The sequence below is a fragment of the Poromitra crassiceps genome (assembly GCF_964638095.1).
Source record: "Poromitra crassiceps genome assembly, chromosome: 3".
NCBI lineage: Eukaryota > Metazoa > Chordata > Actinopteri > Beryciformes > Melamphaidae > Poromitra > Poromitra crassiceps.
In genome coordinates, this window is record NC_139625.1 from 16,908,018 (window position 1) to 16,922,989 (window position 14,972).

A 14,972-nucleotide genomic window follows, 5' to 3' on the forward strand; every position below is an offset into this window, starting at 1 on the left:
TTTAGAAAAAATCAATAACCGTCTACCCGTCGTTTTTTTTTCTTCTTTTTAAATAACGTTTTTAAATAAGGTTTTGACAATGACTTTACTGTGTTTTGGACTCGCAATCATTCATTTCTCATCAAAAATAAACTGTTTAGAGGTGATAATGCTGCCTGTAAGCTACAGATGATTACGGTCACAATGTAACGTTAATAAAGCGGGCGAGACCCTCGCGGGGATATTTTTTCCCCATGATGGCGAAGGCTAGGCCCGCAACTGTGATGACAGCGAATGTTGCTGCTACTTGCGCTCTGGACCAGACAACGAGTTCAACCAAGAGGGAACAGACACAGAGAACATCGCTGCCGTCTATGGGTTTGGGAGTTATTTGAATGGCGACAGTGCCCTCTAGCGATTATATAGCGCAAATGCTTAAAAAAAGAAAGAAAAAAAGAACAACAACAGGTTAACCGGTTACACGCTGCCAAAAGGTGCCGTGTACACGTTTAGAAAATGTAACCGTTGATCCGTATCCCTACTGTCCGTACTCTGCCTTCATTTCGTGCGTAATCCTGCACGTTTTCTGAAAGCTTACGGATACGGATTAAACGGAGCAGTACCATACACACACACACACACACACACACACACACACACACGCTCACATTTGACTCTCTACTGCCCACGAGTGGCTGTATTGCTTAACACGATACCAACGTGAAAGACGCATGGAAGTATGTGTGGCCAGTGACGGTTACATCGTTTGAAACCCCACCCACTTGGTCCTCCCAGTGGAGTAAAACAAACGCCGGGAAATATGTTGCAAATCCTGTGTGACCCAGGTCTCAAACACACACACACACACACTGGCATGGCATGGCACGGTCTTACACACCAACGAGGCAAATCACACATACCCAGATGAATATGTCCTAATTGTGTGTGTGTGTGTGTGTGTGTGTGTGTGTGTTGTGTGTTTGTTAGGTTGGGTAGTGTTGTGTTGTGTTGGGCAGTGTGTGTGAGGTTTTGACGCATGGCATGTCTCACCATGTGGTTTTGTGCTATGTCATGTCATGTCGGGGTGTGTGTGTGTGTGTGTGTGTGTGAGAGAGTGTGTGTGTGTGTGTGTGTGTGCGTGTGTGTGTGTGTGTGTGGGGCGGGTGGCTAGTTCTGGCGTTAACTATGTGCCATCTGCGAGTCCCCGGTCAGAGACTAGTGTAGCAGCCAAGAACAGCAAGACAAGGAAATGAACCAAGGCAAGAGAAACACAGAAAAAAGAGGAGCTCTACGCCACAGCAGTGTTTCCCTAACCCAAGGATCTCTGGCATTATTACTGTGTTTTCATGACCCTCACACTACATTTACTCACCGGACAGCACATCCCACCCGCCAGGAAACATCTTTGTTTGCTTTCTTACCTTTAGAAGTGTTTGTCCTGGTGTCAGGATCCACCTCAGTGTCAGCTGCACCAAGCATGCTAACACTGGCTTCCCTGCAATATGCTCTATCCAAGAATCTCCCCCCTGCTAGCGTTATAAAAAAAACTAAATAAATATAACATCAACAACAACAATAATAATAGCAGAAGTGCACTCGGAGAGTGCAGACCTCCGCCAAGGCCAATACTGCAGTCTGCTATGATATGCAAATGTTATGAGTCGGATCAGAACCCTGACCCTGAGCCACCCACATCCCCCCAGCCAGCCAGCCAGCCACTCCCCCTACCCACCCCTCGAACCCCGACTCTCTACGACCTGCCTATCCCTGTCCCAGTGCACAGTACTCCACAGTGGCTCATACTGTATGTATCCTGGGCTGGCTAGTATCTTAATATGCTGTTTATTTGCACATTTAATGAGACACTACGTGAGCGTAAATACACAGAATTTCCGCCTGTCTGTGTTCCCCCGCCAATGTTTTCCAGAGAAAGAAGCAACATTACTTTTCTCATACCGCTTTCTTCTAGTATCACCATCCTCAACGTGACGTGTAGGTGGCAAAACCCTCGAAGGCCCTGTGCTGAACATGCTTAAAACCCCCTGGTGATCTGTCTCTCCCACCCACCCGATGCATGTACATCGCAATTGGATTAGAGTAAGCATGGAGGAAAAGTCTCTTCTCTTTTCTTCTCTTCTGCCACCCATATTTCTCTTGACATTTCAAAAAGTCACGAGAGAGGAAAGGCGCAAGTGGCCACTCAAGGTGCCACGGTAGAGAACTGGAGCGCGGCCAGGTTTGCGGAGTGGTTTCCTGAAAACACATACCTCGGCTTATTAAGAAAGAGTCTGCCTCAGCACAAATGTGACGGAGAAAGGGAGAGGAGAAGAAGAAGAAGAAGAAGAAGGCGGAGACTTCAGGCTGGACTGAGCTACAAGACAAGTAACACGCATTTGTAGTTCTATATGCGCGCGCCCGCGTGTGTGTGTGTGTGTTAGAAGGACAAAAGATTGATAGCATAATTAAGAGTTTGGGAGTGTTGAGTAAAAGCGAGTCACTGGATTGCTAAAAGAGCTTAATAAGGATGGATGGAGAGAATGAAATGGCGGGTGCACTCAATCAACATTAGAGATTTAGTGGTATCTAATCTTCAAGAGGCGCGAATAGTGCAGTTTGCAGTCTCGTGGGTTTAATTTTGCAAGTATATGCAGTATGGTAAATGTATTCACCTTATGTAGCCCCGCCCACTTGACCCGTTTGTGTCGCGACTTCCCGTTCAAAACGCCGGCTGTTTTACCTGCTCAAACCAAGAGATGGTGTCTCCGGGTCAAAGCTATAGTGACTCACTGGAAGGCAGCAGGCTGTTTTACCTGCTCAAACCCAGAGATGGTGTCTCCGGGTCAAAGCTATAGTGACTCACTGGAAGGCAGCAGGCTGCGGGGATCAGGCTCGGCCACAGGAAGTGTTAAACACAACCGCTTCCAATTGTGTTGACACAAGTCCCTCGAGCCAGACTGTCTCTTCTACATGAGGTGAATAGGGAATCGTCTCTGCAAAACGCCTCCACTCAATGAGAAGCTCTCGAACAAACTTAACGATCTTTCCAGCGTCTTTTCCGATAAGCCGGCTCTGTCCAAGAGTCATGAAACTAACACGCAGCGGACGAGATTCTGTTTTTTTCCGTCCAAGCTATCAAGTAGCTAACGTAAGTTCAGTGCAGAATTATTTATCGTTTGCACAAGTAGGCCTACTACTACACACACACTGTATACTCCAAGCCTAGCTTTCCCATTTAGGAATTGGTTTGGAACGGGCCCAACGAACGGCGTCGGTTTCAGCGAGATTGCTCTTGTCCTCTCCGGTTCCTCCCTCTCTTCCCCCTCCCCCTCTTCCCCCTCATCCTCCTCCTCCCATCTGTCTGAGTGGTTTCCCCGTCGCCGTCCGGATACTGGGCAGCTTTGTCGAGTTCAAGAATAGATTTGTGGACGAGACCGAGGCCGAAGAACGAGCGCGAAGAAGAGAAAACGAGGGGAATAATCAAAGAGGCAGAAGAAGAGAATGGGGCCTCTGTAGTGGGGACACAGCGTCGTTTCTGTGTGTTGCATAATGATACTGGTCTGTCACGACACGACGAGCGCACGCACGCCACGCACGCACACACACACACGCACACACACGCACACACACACACGCACGCACACACACGCGCACACACACACACACACACACACACGCGCGCACACACACACAGTAGACTTGCAGATGGGGAGTGGAGTGTGTAAATGAGGTTTTTATGGAGAGAGGAGCTCGACAACAGCTCATTCTTTGTGCCTGTCACCCTGGATCATCTGTCTGTCTCTCCCGCTTGTCTCGCTGCTTGATTGTCATTCCGTCCGTTATTCCGCACTTCATTTCCTTGAAACGAGCAAAGTCAGTCAAGGTGGGAAATCACAAGTTTCACCACGATAACGATATCGTATCCATTCTTTCTTTGTAACAGCGATACGATATTTGCCGATGTCCCAAAGTCTGCCACGATAACGATTTCTATTTGATGGGATTCAGGGGGCCTGCGATCGATACGAGACGATGTCATATGCCCGTTTCAACACAATCGGTTACATTTATATCAACTCACAAAAAGCAACTAAAATATGATTTGACAATTAATAATAATAAAACGTATACAAATAAGAATAGACCTGTTACTGTAAACTGAATATCTTTTGGTTGTAGACAAAACAACACATTTGAGCGCATCATCTTGGGCTTTGGGAAACACCAGTTCGACATTTTTCCACCGTTTTCTAGATTTTATAGACCAGACAACTTATCGTTTAATGCAGAAAATAATCGACAGATTAACCGACAGTGAAAATATTCGTTCGTTGCAGCCCTGCAGGCAATACTAGCCTCAAACTGCTCACATGTGGATGGTCCTCATCGACATCCTCGCTGTCTTCATGATCAACCGCATCCACAATCCAGCAAGACAGCTCTGCAGCTCTCGCCGTCTTCTGACTGCAAAGAAAACCACGAGAAAAAACTAAAATGGCCACTGACTTTCAGGGGTGTGACGATACATCATCGATATCATATGGATGCAAAGTGAAAACATTGATATATATATTGTCATCTTTAAGATACGCCTTGTAAATCCAAGGTAATGAAGCATAGATGTTCATGATGTTCATAATTGAAAGGCAGTTGAGTAAAGAAACCAGAGAATATTCACGTTTAATGAGCTGGAATCATAGAATTTTGGCTTTTCTTTCTTGAAAAAATTACTCAAACCGATTAATTGATGATCAAAAATAGTTGTCAATTAATTTAATAGTTGACAATGATTAATCGTTGCAGCTCTAGTTGCCTGTAGATCATCTCAGTCTTTCTGTTAGATACTGGGTACTGGGTTGCCTGCTATCCTGCTTATCTGTCTGCACCCACAGGCTGTCAGAACTCACCTTGCAGAGGATCTTTGAAGAATGGCCTCACTGTGTGTGTGTGTGTGTGTGTGTGTGTGTGTGTGTGTGTCTATGTGGAGACCCAATAAGGTGCTCCACACCTCCCTCTGGTGGTGCAGTGGAGTCATGGCAGGTGGCGTCAGGGCAGGTGTGAGAGGAGGACAGAGCGCAGTGGGGTGGTGACTGGTGAGCTGTGCGCGTCCCGATCGCTTTTCATCTCCTTAACTCTCTGCCGAGGAGGGACGTGAGGGGACTTACCAAAGCGCCAGGGCCAGCCGCAAATCAGGCTCCGCTGTCTAGACTTACCGAGTGAACCTCGGGGACTTTTCTCACACACAGCAGCTCGTTTGGTTTGAGCTGAACGGATGGTGTACACCAGCGCGTGCCTGCTCGGCGCCCGAAAACCAGAAAGAGACACTGGGGCCGCCTGCAACTGATGATTATTTTCATCATCGCTGAATCTGTTGATTATTTGATCGACTAATCGATTAGTGGTTGTATAAAATGTCACAAAATGGTGAAATATGTCGATCACTTTTCCCCCAAAGCCCAAGATGACGTCCTCAAATGTCGTCTTTTGTCCTGATCAACAGTCCACAACCCAAAGATAATCAGTTTACTGTCATAGAAGACTAAAGAAATACAAATATGTACATGTAAGAAGCTGGGACAAGAGAATTTTAGGATTTCCCCCCCTTAAAAATTGTCTAAAATTAATCGGTTATTTAAAAAGAATCATCGTTGCAGCTCTCAAAGTGGGGTCCGGGGACCCCCAGGGGGCCTTGAGGGGATTCCAGGGGGTCCCCAACAAAAAGGGTCATCTCTTTTCACTATAATTCCATCCATATGTAACACAATGACAGAATGTAGGACTATTTTTGCCATGGATTTCATACACTTTCTGTAATAAAACATCTACAAGCAAAAATCCTATCCTGGTCGCTGCACTAGCGCCTCCTCTGGTCGGTCGGGGCGCCTGTTCGGGGTGGAAGGGAACTGGTGGGAATAGCGTGATCAGAATCAGAAAAGTAATAATAAAAAATAATCAATTGGGGAGAAAATGGGGGGGAGAATTCATAATAATAATAATAATAATAATAAAGGGCCCAATTGTCAATACTACATCAATACATTGATACCTGCTATGCCTATGCAGAGGCAATTTTTCTGTACCTAATGCCTACATGCTGACACATTCCTAAGAAATGTCCAAACTAAACTAAATGACAAAAGCAGCCAGGCAGCACCCAGTGAAAATGAGTGAACAGGGACTGTGCTATAATTCCCTTGCTATGATCTGCTAATTGCGAAGTGTGAATCATGTGCGACTATGTCGCCAGATTGGGCGGTTTCCTGCCCAATGGGCTGGTTTGGATTGCATTGTGTGTGTGTGTGGGGGGGGTGGGCTTGGGCAGGTGGGCAGTTTTGTGTGCCTTTGGCGGTTTTTGAACAGTCTTTTGGGCTGGAAACCATCAGCTGTATCTGGCAACACTGGTGTCATGTGTCTCTCTCTCCCTGCCTGTCACCCACAGACCTGAAGCGGGAGGCCAGTATCTGCCACATGCTCAAACACCCCCACATCGTGGAGCTGCTGGAGACCTACAGCTCTGACGGCATGCTCTACATGGTCTTCGAGTTGTAAGTCTGTGCTGCACAAGCTGTATGTCGCAATGTTGATTTATTTAAGGGCGGAGCATAAATACACAATAAAGGTCGTTAAATACTTCTGATCGCTCTCAGCAAACAACAAGGGGGACAAGGGGATTTAGGATTACCTCATCACCCAAGTCAGTGACCGCAGATCTGCCCCTCCCCCCTGCAGTAGGAGATTCTTATAAAGCTGTTTAAAGCCAACAAAAGATGAACTACATACATTTAAAGACGGGCTGAACCCAAAAATGACTTTTTTACATGCCTGGGTATTCAGTGCACCTATTTAATAATGTATGCAAAAAAAAATCTAATTTAATCTAATTTCTTTAATTTTTCCACACTTTTTCACATCAAAAGTTCATTTTTCAAGATTTCATTCATAACTGTAATCTACAGTATGGTGACGTAACGATGCACTATCAAAATGTCTACCCCATTTCAACCAATCATATCACGACATGGCAGCTGTCAATCAATCTTCATTTCGGGGAGAAAATTCTGCAGGCAAAATGGCCGTCTAGTGCCTGTAATCTGGCAGAACTTCTAGCCCATAAACTATAATAACTTGGCCAATTGTATGTACTATGTAACATACAGAATAAAGCAAACGCTAATGTCTACGAAAGACATGTTAACGTACACGGGTCTTACCCCGGCCCCTCTGAGATTCCAGACGGGCAGGCAGCACTCGTGCATCGGATTCTCTGCTACGCTCAGCAGAGAAGCAGCTGGCTGCCTGCTTCTCTGCGGATCCCACTCGCGTAGCGCCACAACAACACGCTGAATTCCACTCGATTTGGGGGGCGGAACACGCCGGGATTGGCCAACGGCAAATCCAGTCCCCAGAATTGTCAAATCAAATCATCGAAAACGCTATGGCCCGCCTCTCAACACTCTGTCATCTCAGACAATATTTGTTTTCAGTCAGATACGTCTCAGAGCCTCGCCCCACATGGCTTCAGGCCGTCTTTAAGGGAATATCATTGCAGTTAATCAGACATGTAAGCGCTGTTATTTGGATATGATCCTCTCTAGTCCCCAACCAGGCCAGGGAACCACTTCTCCTCCCACTTTGCCACAGCGGCAGAATTGGAAGAGAAAAGAAGAGTAGAAACAGACTTCTACTGTATATGATGGGTGGTAGGGATGTCACAATACTAGAATTTCTACTTCGATACCCAGGAAAATGTCGATACTCGATACCATTTTCGATACCACGCGGGGGATGACAACACATCAAGATGCGTAAAAAATAAACAAAGACAGATGGACGAACAGATGCACGCTTCTCCATAATCTAGGCCCGATAAAACTCATCAAAAACTTTGCACTTACACAGCAGATTACCCCTGCTCTAGTCATCAGCCTATCAGAACACAGCAGATTACCCCTGCTCTAGTCATCAGCCTATCAGAACACTTTGAGCTTGTTGAAGCAAAAGAGACCCACCAATGACAGGGAGGGAGAAATCAGTAGTATGTTTGATTTTTCATTAAGAGAAAGTACTGCTGATATTGATACTGTTGCAAATGAGTATTGGATCTGTTTCAATTTTTTTGTATTGATACTTATCGATACTAACGATACCTGTTGCAAATGAGTATTGTATTCGTTTCAAATTTTTAATATTGATTTTTATTGATACTTATCGATACTTTTGACAACCCTAATGGGTGGTTACCTGCTGGAGTGCTGGGAGAGAAGGCAAACTTACGCTACAGTCTAAATTTACCAGCAGTTGGCTGGTGCCTAGTGGTAATTTCACACCCCGTGGCTAACACTAACAGCACCCTCATTTCAATAATTACAGTAGCGTCAGGGGCCTTGACAACAGCTATGTGTGTAGAGTTATGAGGACATTGAAGAGGAAGCTGAGATATTTCACCCGTTTGCATTGATATTTACCTCAAGATTAGGGCTTGGTATTGGTTCAAATTTCAAGAATCGATTTGATTCCGATTCACAGGGTTCCGAATCGATCAATCCCGATTCGATTCCGATTCAATTCATTTCAATATTGATTTGGTTAGTGATACTAAAACATGTTTTTTGAGCTGTAACCTGAATTACATGACTGTCCAGTTATGTAACACAGGGGTTCCCAACCTTTTTTGTGCCAAGGACCGGTAGATACATGGGGGGAAAAAGTTGCGGACCGGTTGTCAATTTTAATGGTTTTAGTTACACATTTACTCACCAGGTGACAAAGGGTAAATAACAGTATTTTCATCTGTCGATAAAGACACTTTCACAATTATGCACAGTGATTTGATTTCAGCCTATATAATTTCTAAAAGTAGATCATATTAATGATCAAACATTTCCATTTATGTAGACTCAGCTCTCAGTCTTAATCCGTTTCACTACTGTAAGACTGAGAATATTACTATTTAAATATTTTCATAACGTTAGGTGGTGCTGTTGGAAGCCTTGCATCGGAGAACCAATCAGTGACGCTCATGCAGAACCGGTGTCTCGCAAAACATCGCCGCGTTTGCGGAGAAACATATTAATCACTTAGAAACAAACATAACCTGTTAATAGGAAGTGTTTCATCCGGCCCCGGCGGCTAGAGGTCTTTCCCCCAGCGATAAGCCCGACTCCCGAGGCTAACGTTACAGAGCCTGATGCTGATGACTTCACAGCGCTTCACAGTAGCAAGCGGACCACTTCCGGGTAGGATAAATTATTGTAAAATAAGCAACAGATATAAACTCTCTTTGCAGCACATCAGTGTCTTGCTCTATATGGGAACTATGAAACATTGCCGCTACCAAATAAAATTCTAATAATAAATGTAGGCATGTCTGCTGTCAGCCGTTCTCGCCGGGCTCTGAACCAGATTTGGAACAGTAAATTCCCAGACGTTTGGTGGTTAGGTGGTGCTGTTGGCGCCGCTCACCAAACGTCTGGAAACCGAGACTACAGGTCCTTACACATCAAGAGCGATGCGAATATACGGCACGAAATTGCGATGCGAGTTTTGACCCACCTGTCAATCACAGCCACAGATGTGTACACGTCGGAAGCGAATTTCTGAAGAATCGACCGTGGTTCGAAAAAATAAACACCGCAATAACGCTCAGCGAAACTTCGCCGTTGGTATGCACGGTTGCATTGACGGATATAGGTTCGGAAAATATTATTGACGTGCAAATTAATCGCACGAAAAAAAACGCTCCCGATGTGTAAGGACCTTACCATTCATGTAGCCTACAGTATTTATGTTTTTGTTTCAACTACAAACATAAATAAATGTCAACTTGAAACTGTTTCAACTACCACACACAGCCTATAATATTATAGCCTATGTTTATTATTATTATTATTTTGTTTTTTTATTTAAAAAAATCGATCTCTGGACATATGAATCGATGTCAAAGGATTAAAATAAAAATCGAATCAAAATCGGATAATCGATTTTTTTAACCCAGCCCTACTCAAGATGCATCCACACTCAACACACTCACCAAGGCTATTAGGTTGAGGGCAAGTGACTGATAGGCCAACTGGCAGCAACAAAAGCATTTATGTCAGATTGTGGTCCTGCCTAATTACACTGTAATAATGGAAGCTGTAATCTAAAACATTATGGATCCACAGGAGGTATATGATAATCAGGGAGCACCTCCACTGCCCCCGCAGGCATTTGTTGTAAATATCATTTTCTCAATCAACTCGCCTGCTTAATTGGTATTCTCTGCATGGATTTTGGTTCATTGGTATTCTCCACGTGCATTTTGCCTTCTATCCGCTGAAAGCTTCCCTGTGGAGTTTACTGGCCTGAAAGCTTCCCTGTGGAGTTTATTAGCCTGAAAGCTTCCCTGTGGAGTTTATTAGCCTGAAAGCTTCCCTGTGGAGTTTACTAGCCTGAAAGCTTCCCTGTGTAGTTTACTGGCCTGAAAGCTTCCCTGTGGAGTTTACTGGCTGAAAGCTTCCCTGTGGAGTTTATTAGCCTGAAAGCTTCCCTGTGGAGTTTACTAGCCTGAAAGCTTCCCTGTGGAGTTTACTAGCCTGAAAGCTTCCCTGTGGAGTTTACTGACCTGAAAGCTTCCCTGTGTAGTTTACTAGCCTGAAAGCTTCCCTGTGGAGTTTACTAGCCTGAAAGCTTCCCTGTGGAGTTTATTAGCCTGAAAGCTTCCCTGTGGAGTTTATTAGCCTGAAAGCTTCCCTGTGGAGTTTACTGGCCTGAAAGCTTCCCTGTGGAGTTTACTAGCCTGAAAGCTTCCCTGTGGAGTTTATTAGCCTGAAAGCTTCCCTGTGGAGTTTACTAGCCTGAAAGCTTCCCTGTGGAGTTTACTAGCCTGAAAGCTTCCCTGTGGAGTTTACTGGCCTGAAAGCTTCCCTGTGGAGTTTACTGGCTGAAAGCTTCCCTGTGGAGTTTACTGGCTGAAAGCTTCCCTGTGGAGTTTACTAGCCTGAAAGCTTCCCTGTGGAGTTTACTGGCTGAAAGCTTCCCTGTGGAGTTTATTAGCCTGAAAGCTTCCCTGTGGAGTTTATTAGCCTGAAAGCTTCCCTGTGGAGTTTACTGGCTGAAAGCTTCCCTGTGGAGTTTACTGGCCTGAAAGCTTCCCTGTGGAGTTTACTGGCCTGGAAGCTTCCCTGTGGAGTTTACTGGCCTGGAAGCTTCCCTGTGGAGTTTACTAGCCTGAAAGCTTCCCTGTGGAGTTTACTAGCCTGAAAGCTTCCCTGTGGAGTTTATTAGCCTGGAAGCTTCCCTGTGGAGTTTACTGGCCTGGAAGCTTCCCTGTGGAGTTTACTAGCCTGAAAGCTTCCCTGTGGAGTTTATTAGCCTGAAAGCTTCCCTGTGGAGTTTACTGGCTGAAAGCTTCCCTGTGGAGTTTATTAGCCTGAAAGCTTCCCTGTGGAGTTAGTTTACTGGCTGAAAAATGCTGTGAGGAAAATAAAGTGCCTCTGACGTTAATGCCGTTACAATTGGTCATAAAAATCCCTCCCCTGTTGAGTATCGTTTTATGCGCGCTCTTTCAAATGCTATTTTGAGAGTTGCTAGTTCATCTGTTCTTTTATAAACTCTTGTCACTTTTCCTATTGCTATTTACATCTCTCTGTGTGTGTGTGTGTGTGTGTGTGTGTGTGTCTCTCTCCCTCTCTCTCTCTCTCTCAGTATGGACGGAGCAGATTTGTGTTTTGAGATTGTCAAGAGAGCCGATGCTGGGTTTGTTTACAGCGAAGCAGTGGCCAGGTACACACTCACACACACACATGCACACACACACACACACACACACACACACACACACACACACACACTTCATATTCTGTTGGCCTCCGTTCAGTATCAGCCCCAATAAGGTCTGGGAATTGTGGATGAAACGTTTGAATTATTAATAACACTTGAAATAAACAATGCTTTGTGGGTGCCCTGAATGATCTCACCACTGTCTCTCTCTGCTCTCTCTCTCTCTCTCTCTCTCTCTCTCCCTCCCTCTCTCTCTCTCCCTCCCTCTCCCTCTCTCTCCCTCCCTCTCTCTCCACCTCTTTATCTTTCCATGCAGCCATTACATGAGGCAGATTTTGGAGGCGCTTCGATACTGTCACGACAACAACGTGATTCACCGCGATGTGAAGGTGAGACTCTTGCACTGTGTCTGACGAGACCTTTGAAACACGCAGACCTGCTACCATGCAACCTCGTCAAACCATATCTATGCATCTGTGGTCACAAGCACTGCAGACACTCCAGAAAGTGGCAAAACACAACCATCTATGTCGAAATTGTGATAGTTTGTACACTGTAACAGTAGAGAAAAGGAATGGCAGAATACTGATGGGAATATTTTATTAATATTTTATTGTTCTTTTTTATTCTCTTAACACATTCACTGCCAGCCGTTTTTTTTTTACTGTAGGTAGGTTCTGCCAGAGGGTTTTTTTGAGGATTCTGGCTCATCTTTCAAGACCTGAGGATTCTTTTCTGCTAAGATTTTGTGAACACACAATATCTCAAAAGAACTAATAGAATGTGTGCTTTCTCTGTCTAAAAGAGTTAGTTTGTAGAGTTAGTAGTTATGTAAGCATTAGCAGTTGAATACAGCATGGTTTCAGCGTCTGAAAAATTATTTTGAGATAAACGGCTTTTTGTGAAATTCGATAGAACAGTCACTTTAACCATTCATTTTTGGCATCAGTAAGACGTCAGACATCTAAACAATAGTTTTGAACAGTAATTTCCTCCATAACAGCAGGAAACCCCCCTCTGCTTCCAACTCCTCCCTCCGTGGGCGTTCTCCTCCGCCCTCCTTGGCTCTGCAGCGGGTCTGTGACAAACGAGTTGCTGCTGCCTGTCTGCTGGCGGCCGCTGTGCAAGTCTGGATATGGGCTCGCTCGTTTCTTGGGGTTTGTGTTGAGAGCTTTGATGAAGCTTTTGCGATTCTGGTCTTATTTATGCTGCGTGTTTCAAAGTGTGTTCCACCCGTAATCTATTATGCAAATTTGCAATCCCGCACCGCCAGCAATCAGCGCGAAAACGAAAGCGTTTTCGCCAATCCATTTTCAAGAGAATGGCTTCCTCGCACTGCTTTTTGCTTGCCTTCCTCTAGTCTGGGAGAGCACTGTCGCCACTTAGTGGGTCGGTGGAATGGGTTGTACATGTTCGGTGGCTCCAATAATTATATAAGAGATGTAAAAGGGTTAGATGCACATCCCACGGTCAAAAAAAAAAAATTCATTTTTTTGACGTAAAAACACGTCATTGGCAGTCAACCGTTGGATTTTGTTTGACGTAAAAACACGTCATTGGCAGTGAACGTGTTAATTGTGTTTCAGCCTCAGTTTAGGTCCAATGTCAGGGTATTGTAGGTGTATCGATCTGATTGGTGTAATTCCTCTGACATCGATGCCTGATTCCTACAAAGGCGCTCACACTAAACAGTATGCATCAGTTAGGGCTGTTCGATAAATCGATTTTGAATCGTAATCGAATTAATTAGTTAGGACGATGTTAAAAAAATGAAAATCGTAAAATCGATTTTTTTTTAACTAGGGTAGGCTAATTACGTTACGGTGGGGCGGCTCTCTGTCATGTATGCGTGCTGTAGCAGCACGCATACATGACACTTCTCGTCTTTTCTCCCCGCTGTAAAGTCTCTCTGGGAGGCTGTGACTACTGCTGGCTACTAAAGACGGCAGCAATGAACTTATTTCAACCCCTCCAAAAGCACAGTGTGTGAGCACTGAGCAGCGTGTTGCACTGCGGGGCGGGCTGTGCAAGATAACGATTACCACAACACACGCGCGCGCGCACGAACAAAGACATTATCACTGGATGCTGAAATGTTGCCATTAGTTCACATAACAACACGTGAGGGCACCGAGTAACGTTAGGACTCACCTCCAAAAGCGCAAATCCACCAGTGTCAAGTGACTGCAGTTAGCAAGCAACAGCCAGGCAGTTGTGCATAGCTAAAACAGGAAGTTAAGCTAAAACAGGAAGTTGGGTTGTTCTGCCTTCAGAGTAAAAGTGTAATTTGTCACTTATGAAAAAAAGAGGGAAAAAAAGAGCTCTGCAAGGCAACAAATGTTTAGAGAAGTATAATAATATAAAAAAATCGAAAATCGAGTTTTGAGAGAAAAAAATCGTCAATTACCGGTAAATTTTTAGGCAAAATCGAACAGCCCTAGCATCAGTAGTAAGGGGATAGTTACATCCGGTTAATTCATAAATCTTACAGTTAATTAATGACTAAAACAGCAGCAACAGTCACAACTAGTTAAGTAAGAAAACTCTTCCCACTTTAGCTTATTAGCAATGAAGATCAGTACTTAAGTTCAAACAAAAAGTCACATAAGTCACTAATATCAGTAAACATAAGGGCTCCCCAATCTTTTCATGTTGAGGACCCATAAATGGATGTAAATTAGACCAACCAAGAGAAACCTTTGCCAGTTCAGATTTAGTATAGAATTGTGTAACCGTCTAGACTGTAGGTGGGGTGGGGGCACGCTCGATCAGTCATACTTTGTCTCATTATGGTAATTTGTAGAAAGTCAAATAATATTGAAAGTAAAATGATAATGAGGTCTAAGTATTGCTCGTATGTTGGAATGACATCAAGGTGTTCCAGAAACCATCGGTGAAGGTGTTGCTTGTCTGTCTGTACTTTAGTTGGTGAGATAACCGGGCAACACATGAAACCGTTGATCAGAATAGCTATCTTTATATACATTCTCGCAACATGTTCAGTTCTACTGAATAGAGTAACATGGAACCCCCCCCCAAGGTCCACAACTATAGTGAACCGATTGGTATTACCGGTAGGTTCTATTGCGTGTCTGACTGCGGATTGGTTTGGTAACGGTTGTTAGTTTACAGTCGGATCAGCATCAGCCAGTGATTACTACGGGATTAGCCATCTAACGCAGCCGTCAGACACGGCCAGACCAGATGGAGCGATCCTTGCACAGGCCTCTGATCCA

General features: G+C 44.6%; 1 protein-coding gene across 1 annotated transcript in view; it reads left to right on the forward strand.

Moving 5' to 3' along the window:
* The window catches only part of LOC310773976 (peripheral plasma membrane protein CASK-like), a 100,646-nt gene that overhangs the window by 25,085 nt on the left and 60,589 nt on the right, over positions 1 to 14,972 (forward strand). Inside the window, exons 3-5 of the mRNA XM_083634016.1 lie at positions 6,416 to 6,521; positions 11,662 to 11,739; positions 12,053 to 12,125. Of these exons, the coding sequence (XP_083490142.1) occupies positions 6,416 to 6,521; positions 11,662 to 11,739; positions 12,053 to 12,125 (257 nt within the window). The remainder of the gene's footprint in view (positions 1 to 6,415; positions 6,522 to 11,661; positions 11,740 to 12,052; positions 12,126 to 14,972) is intronic.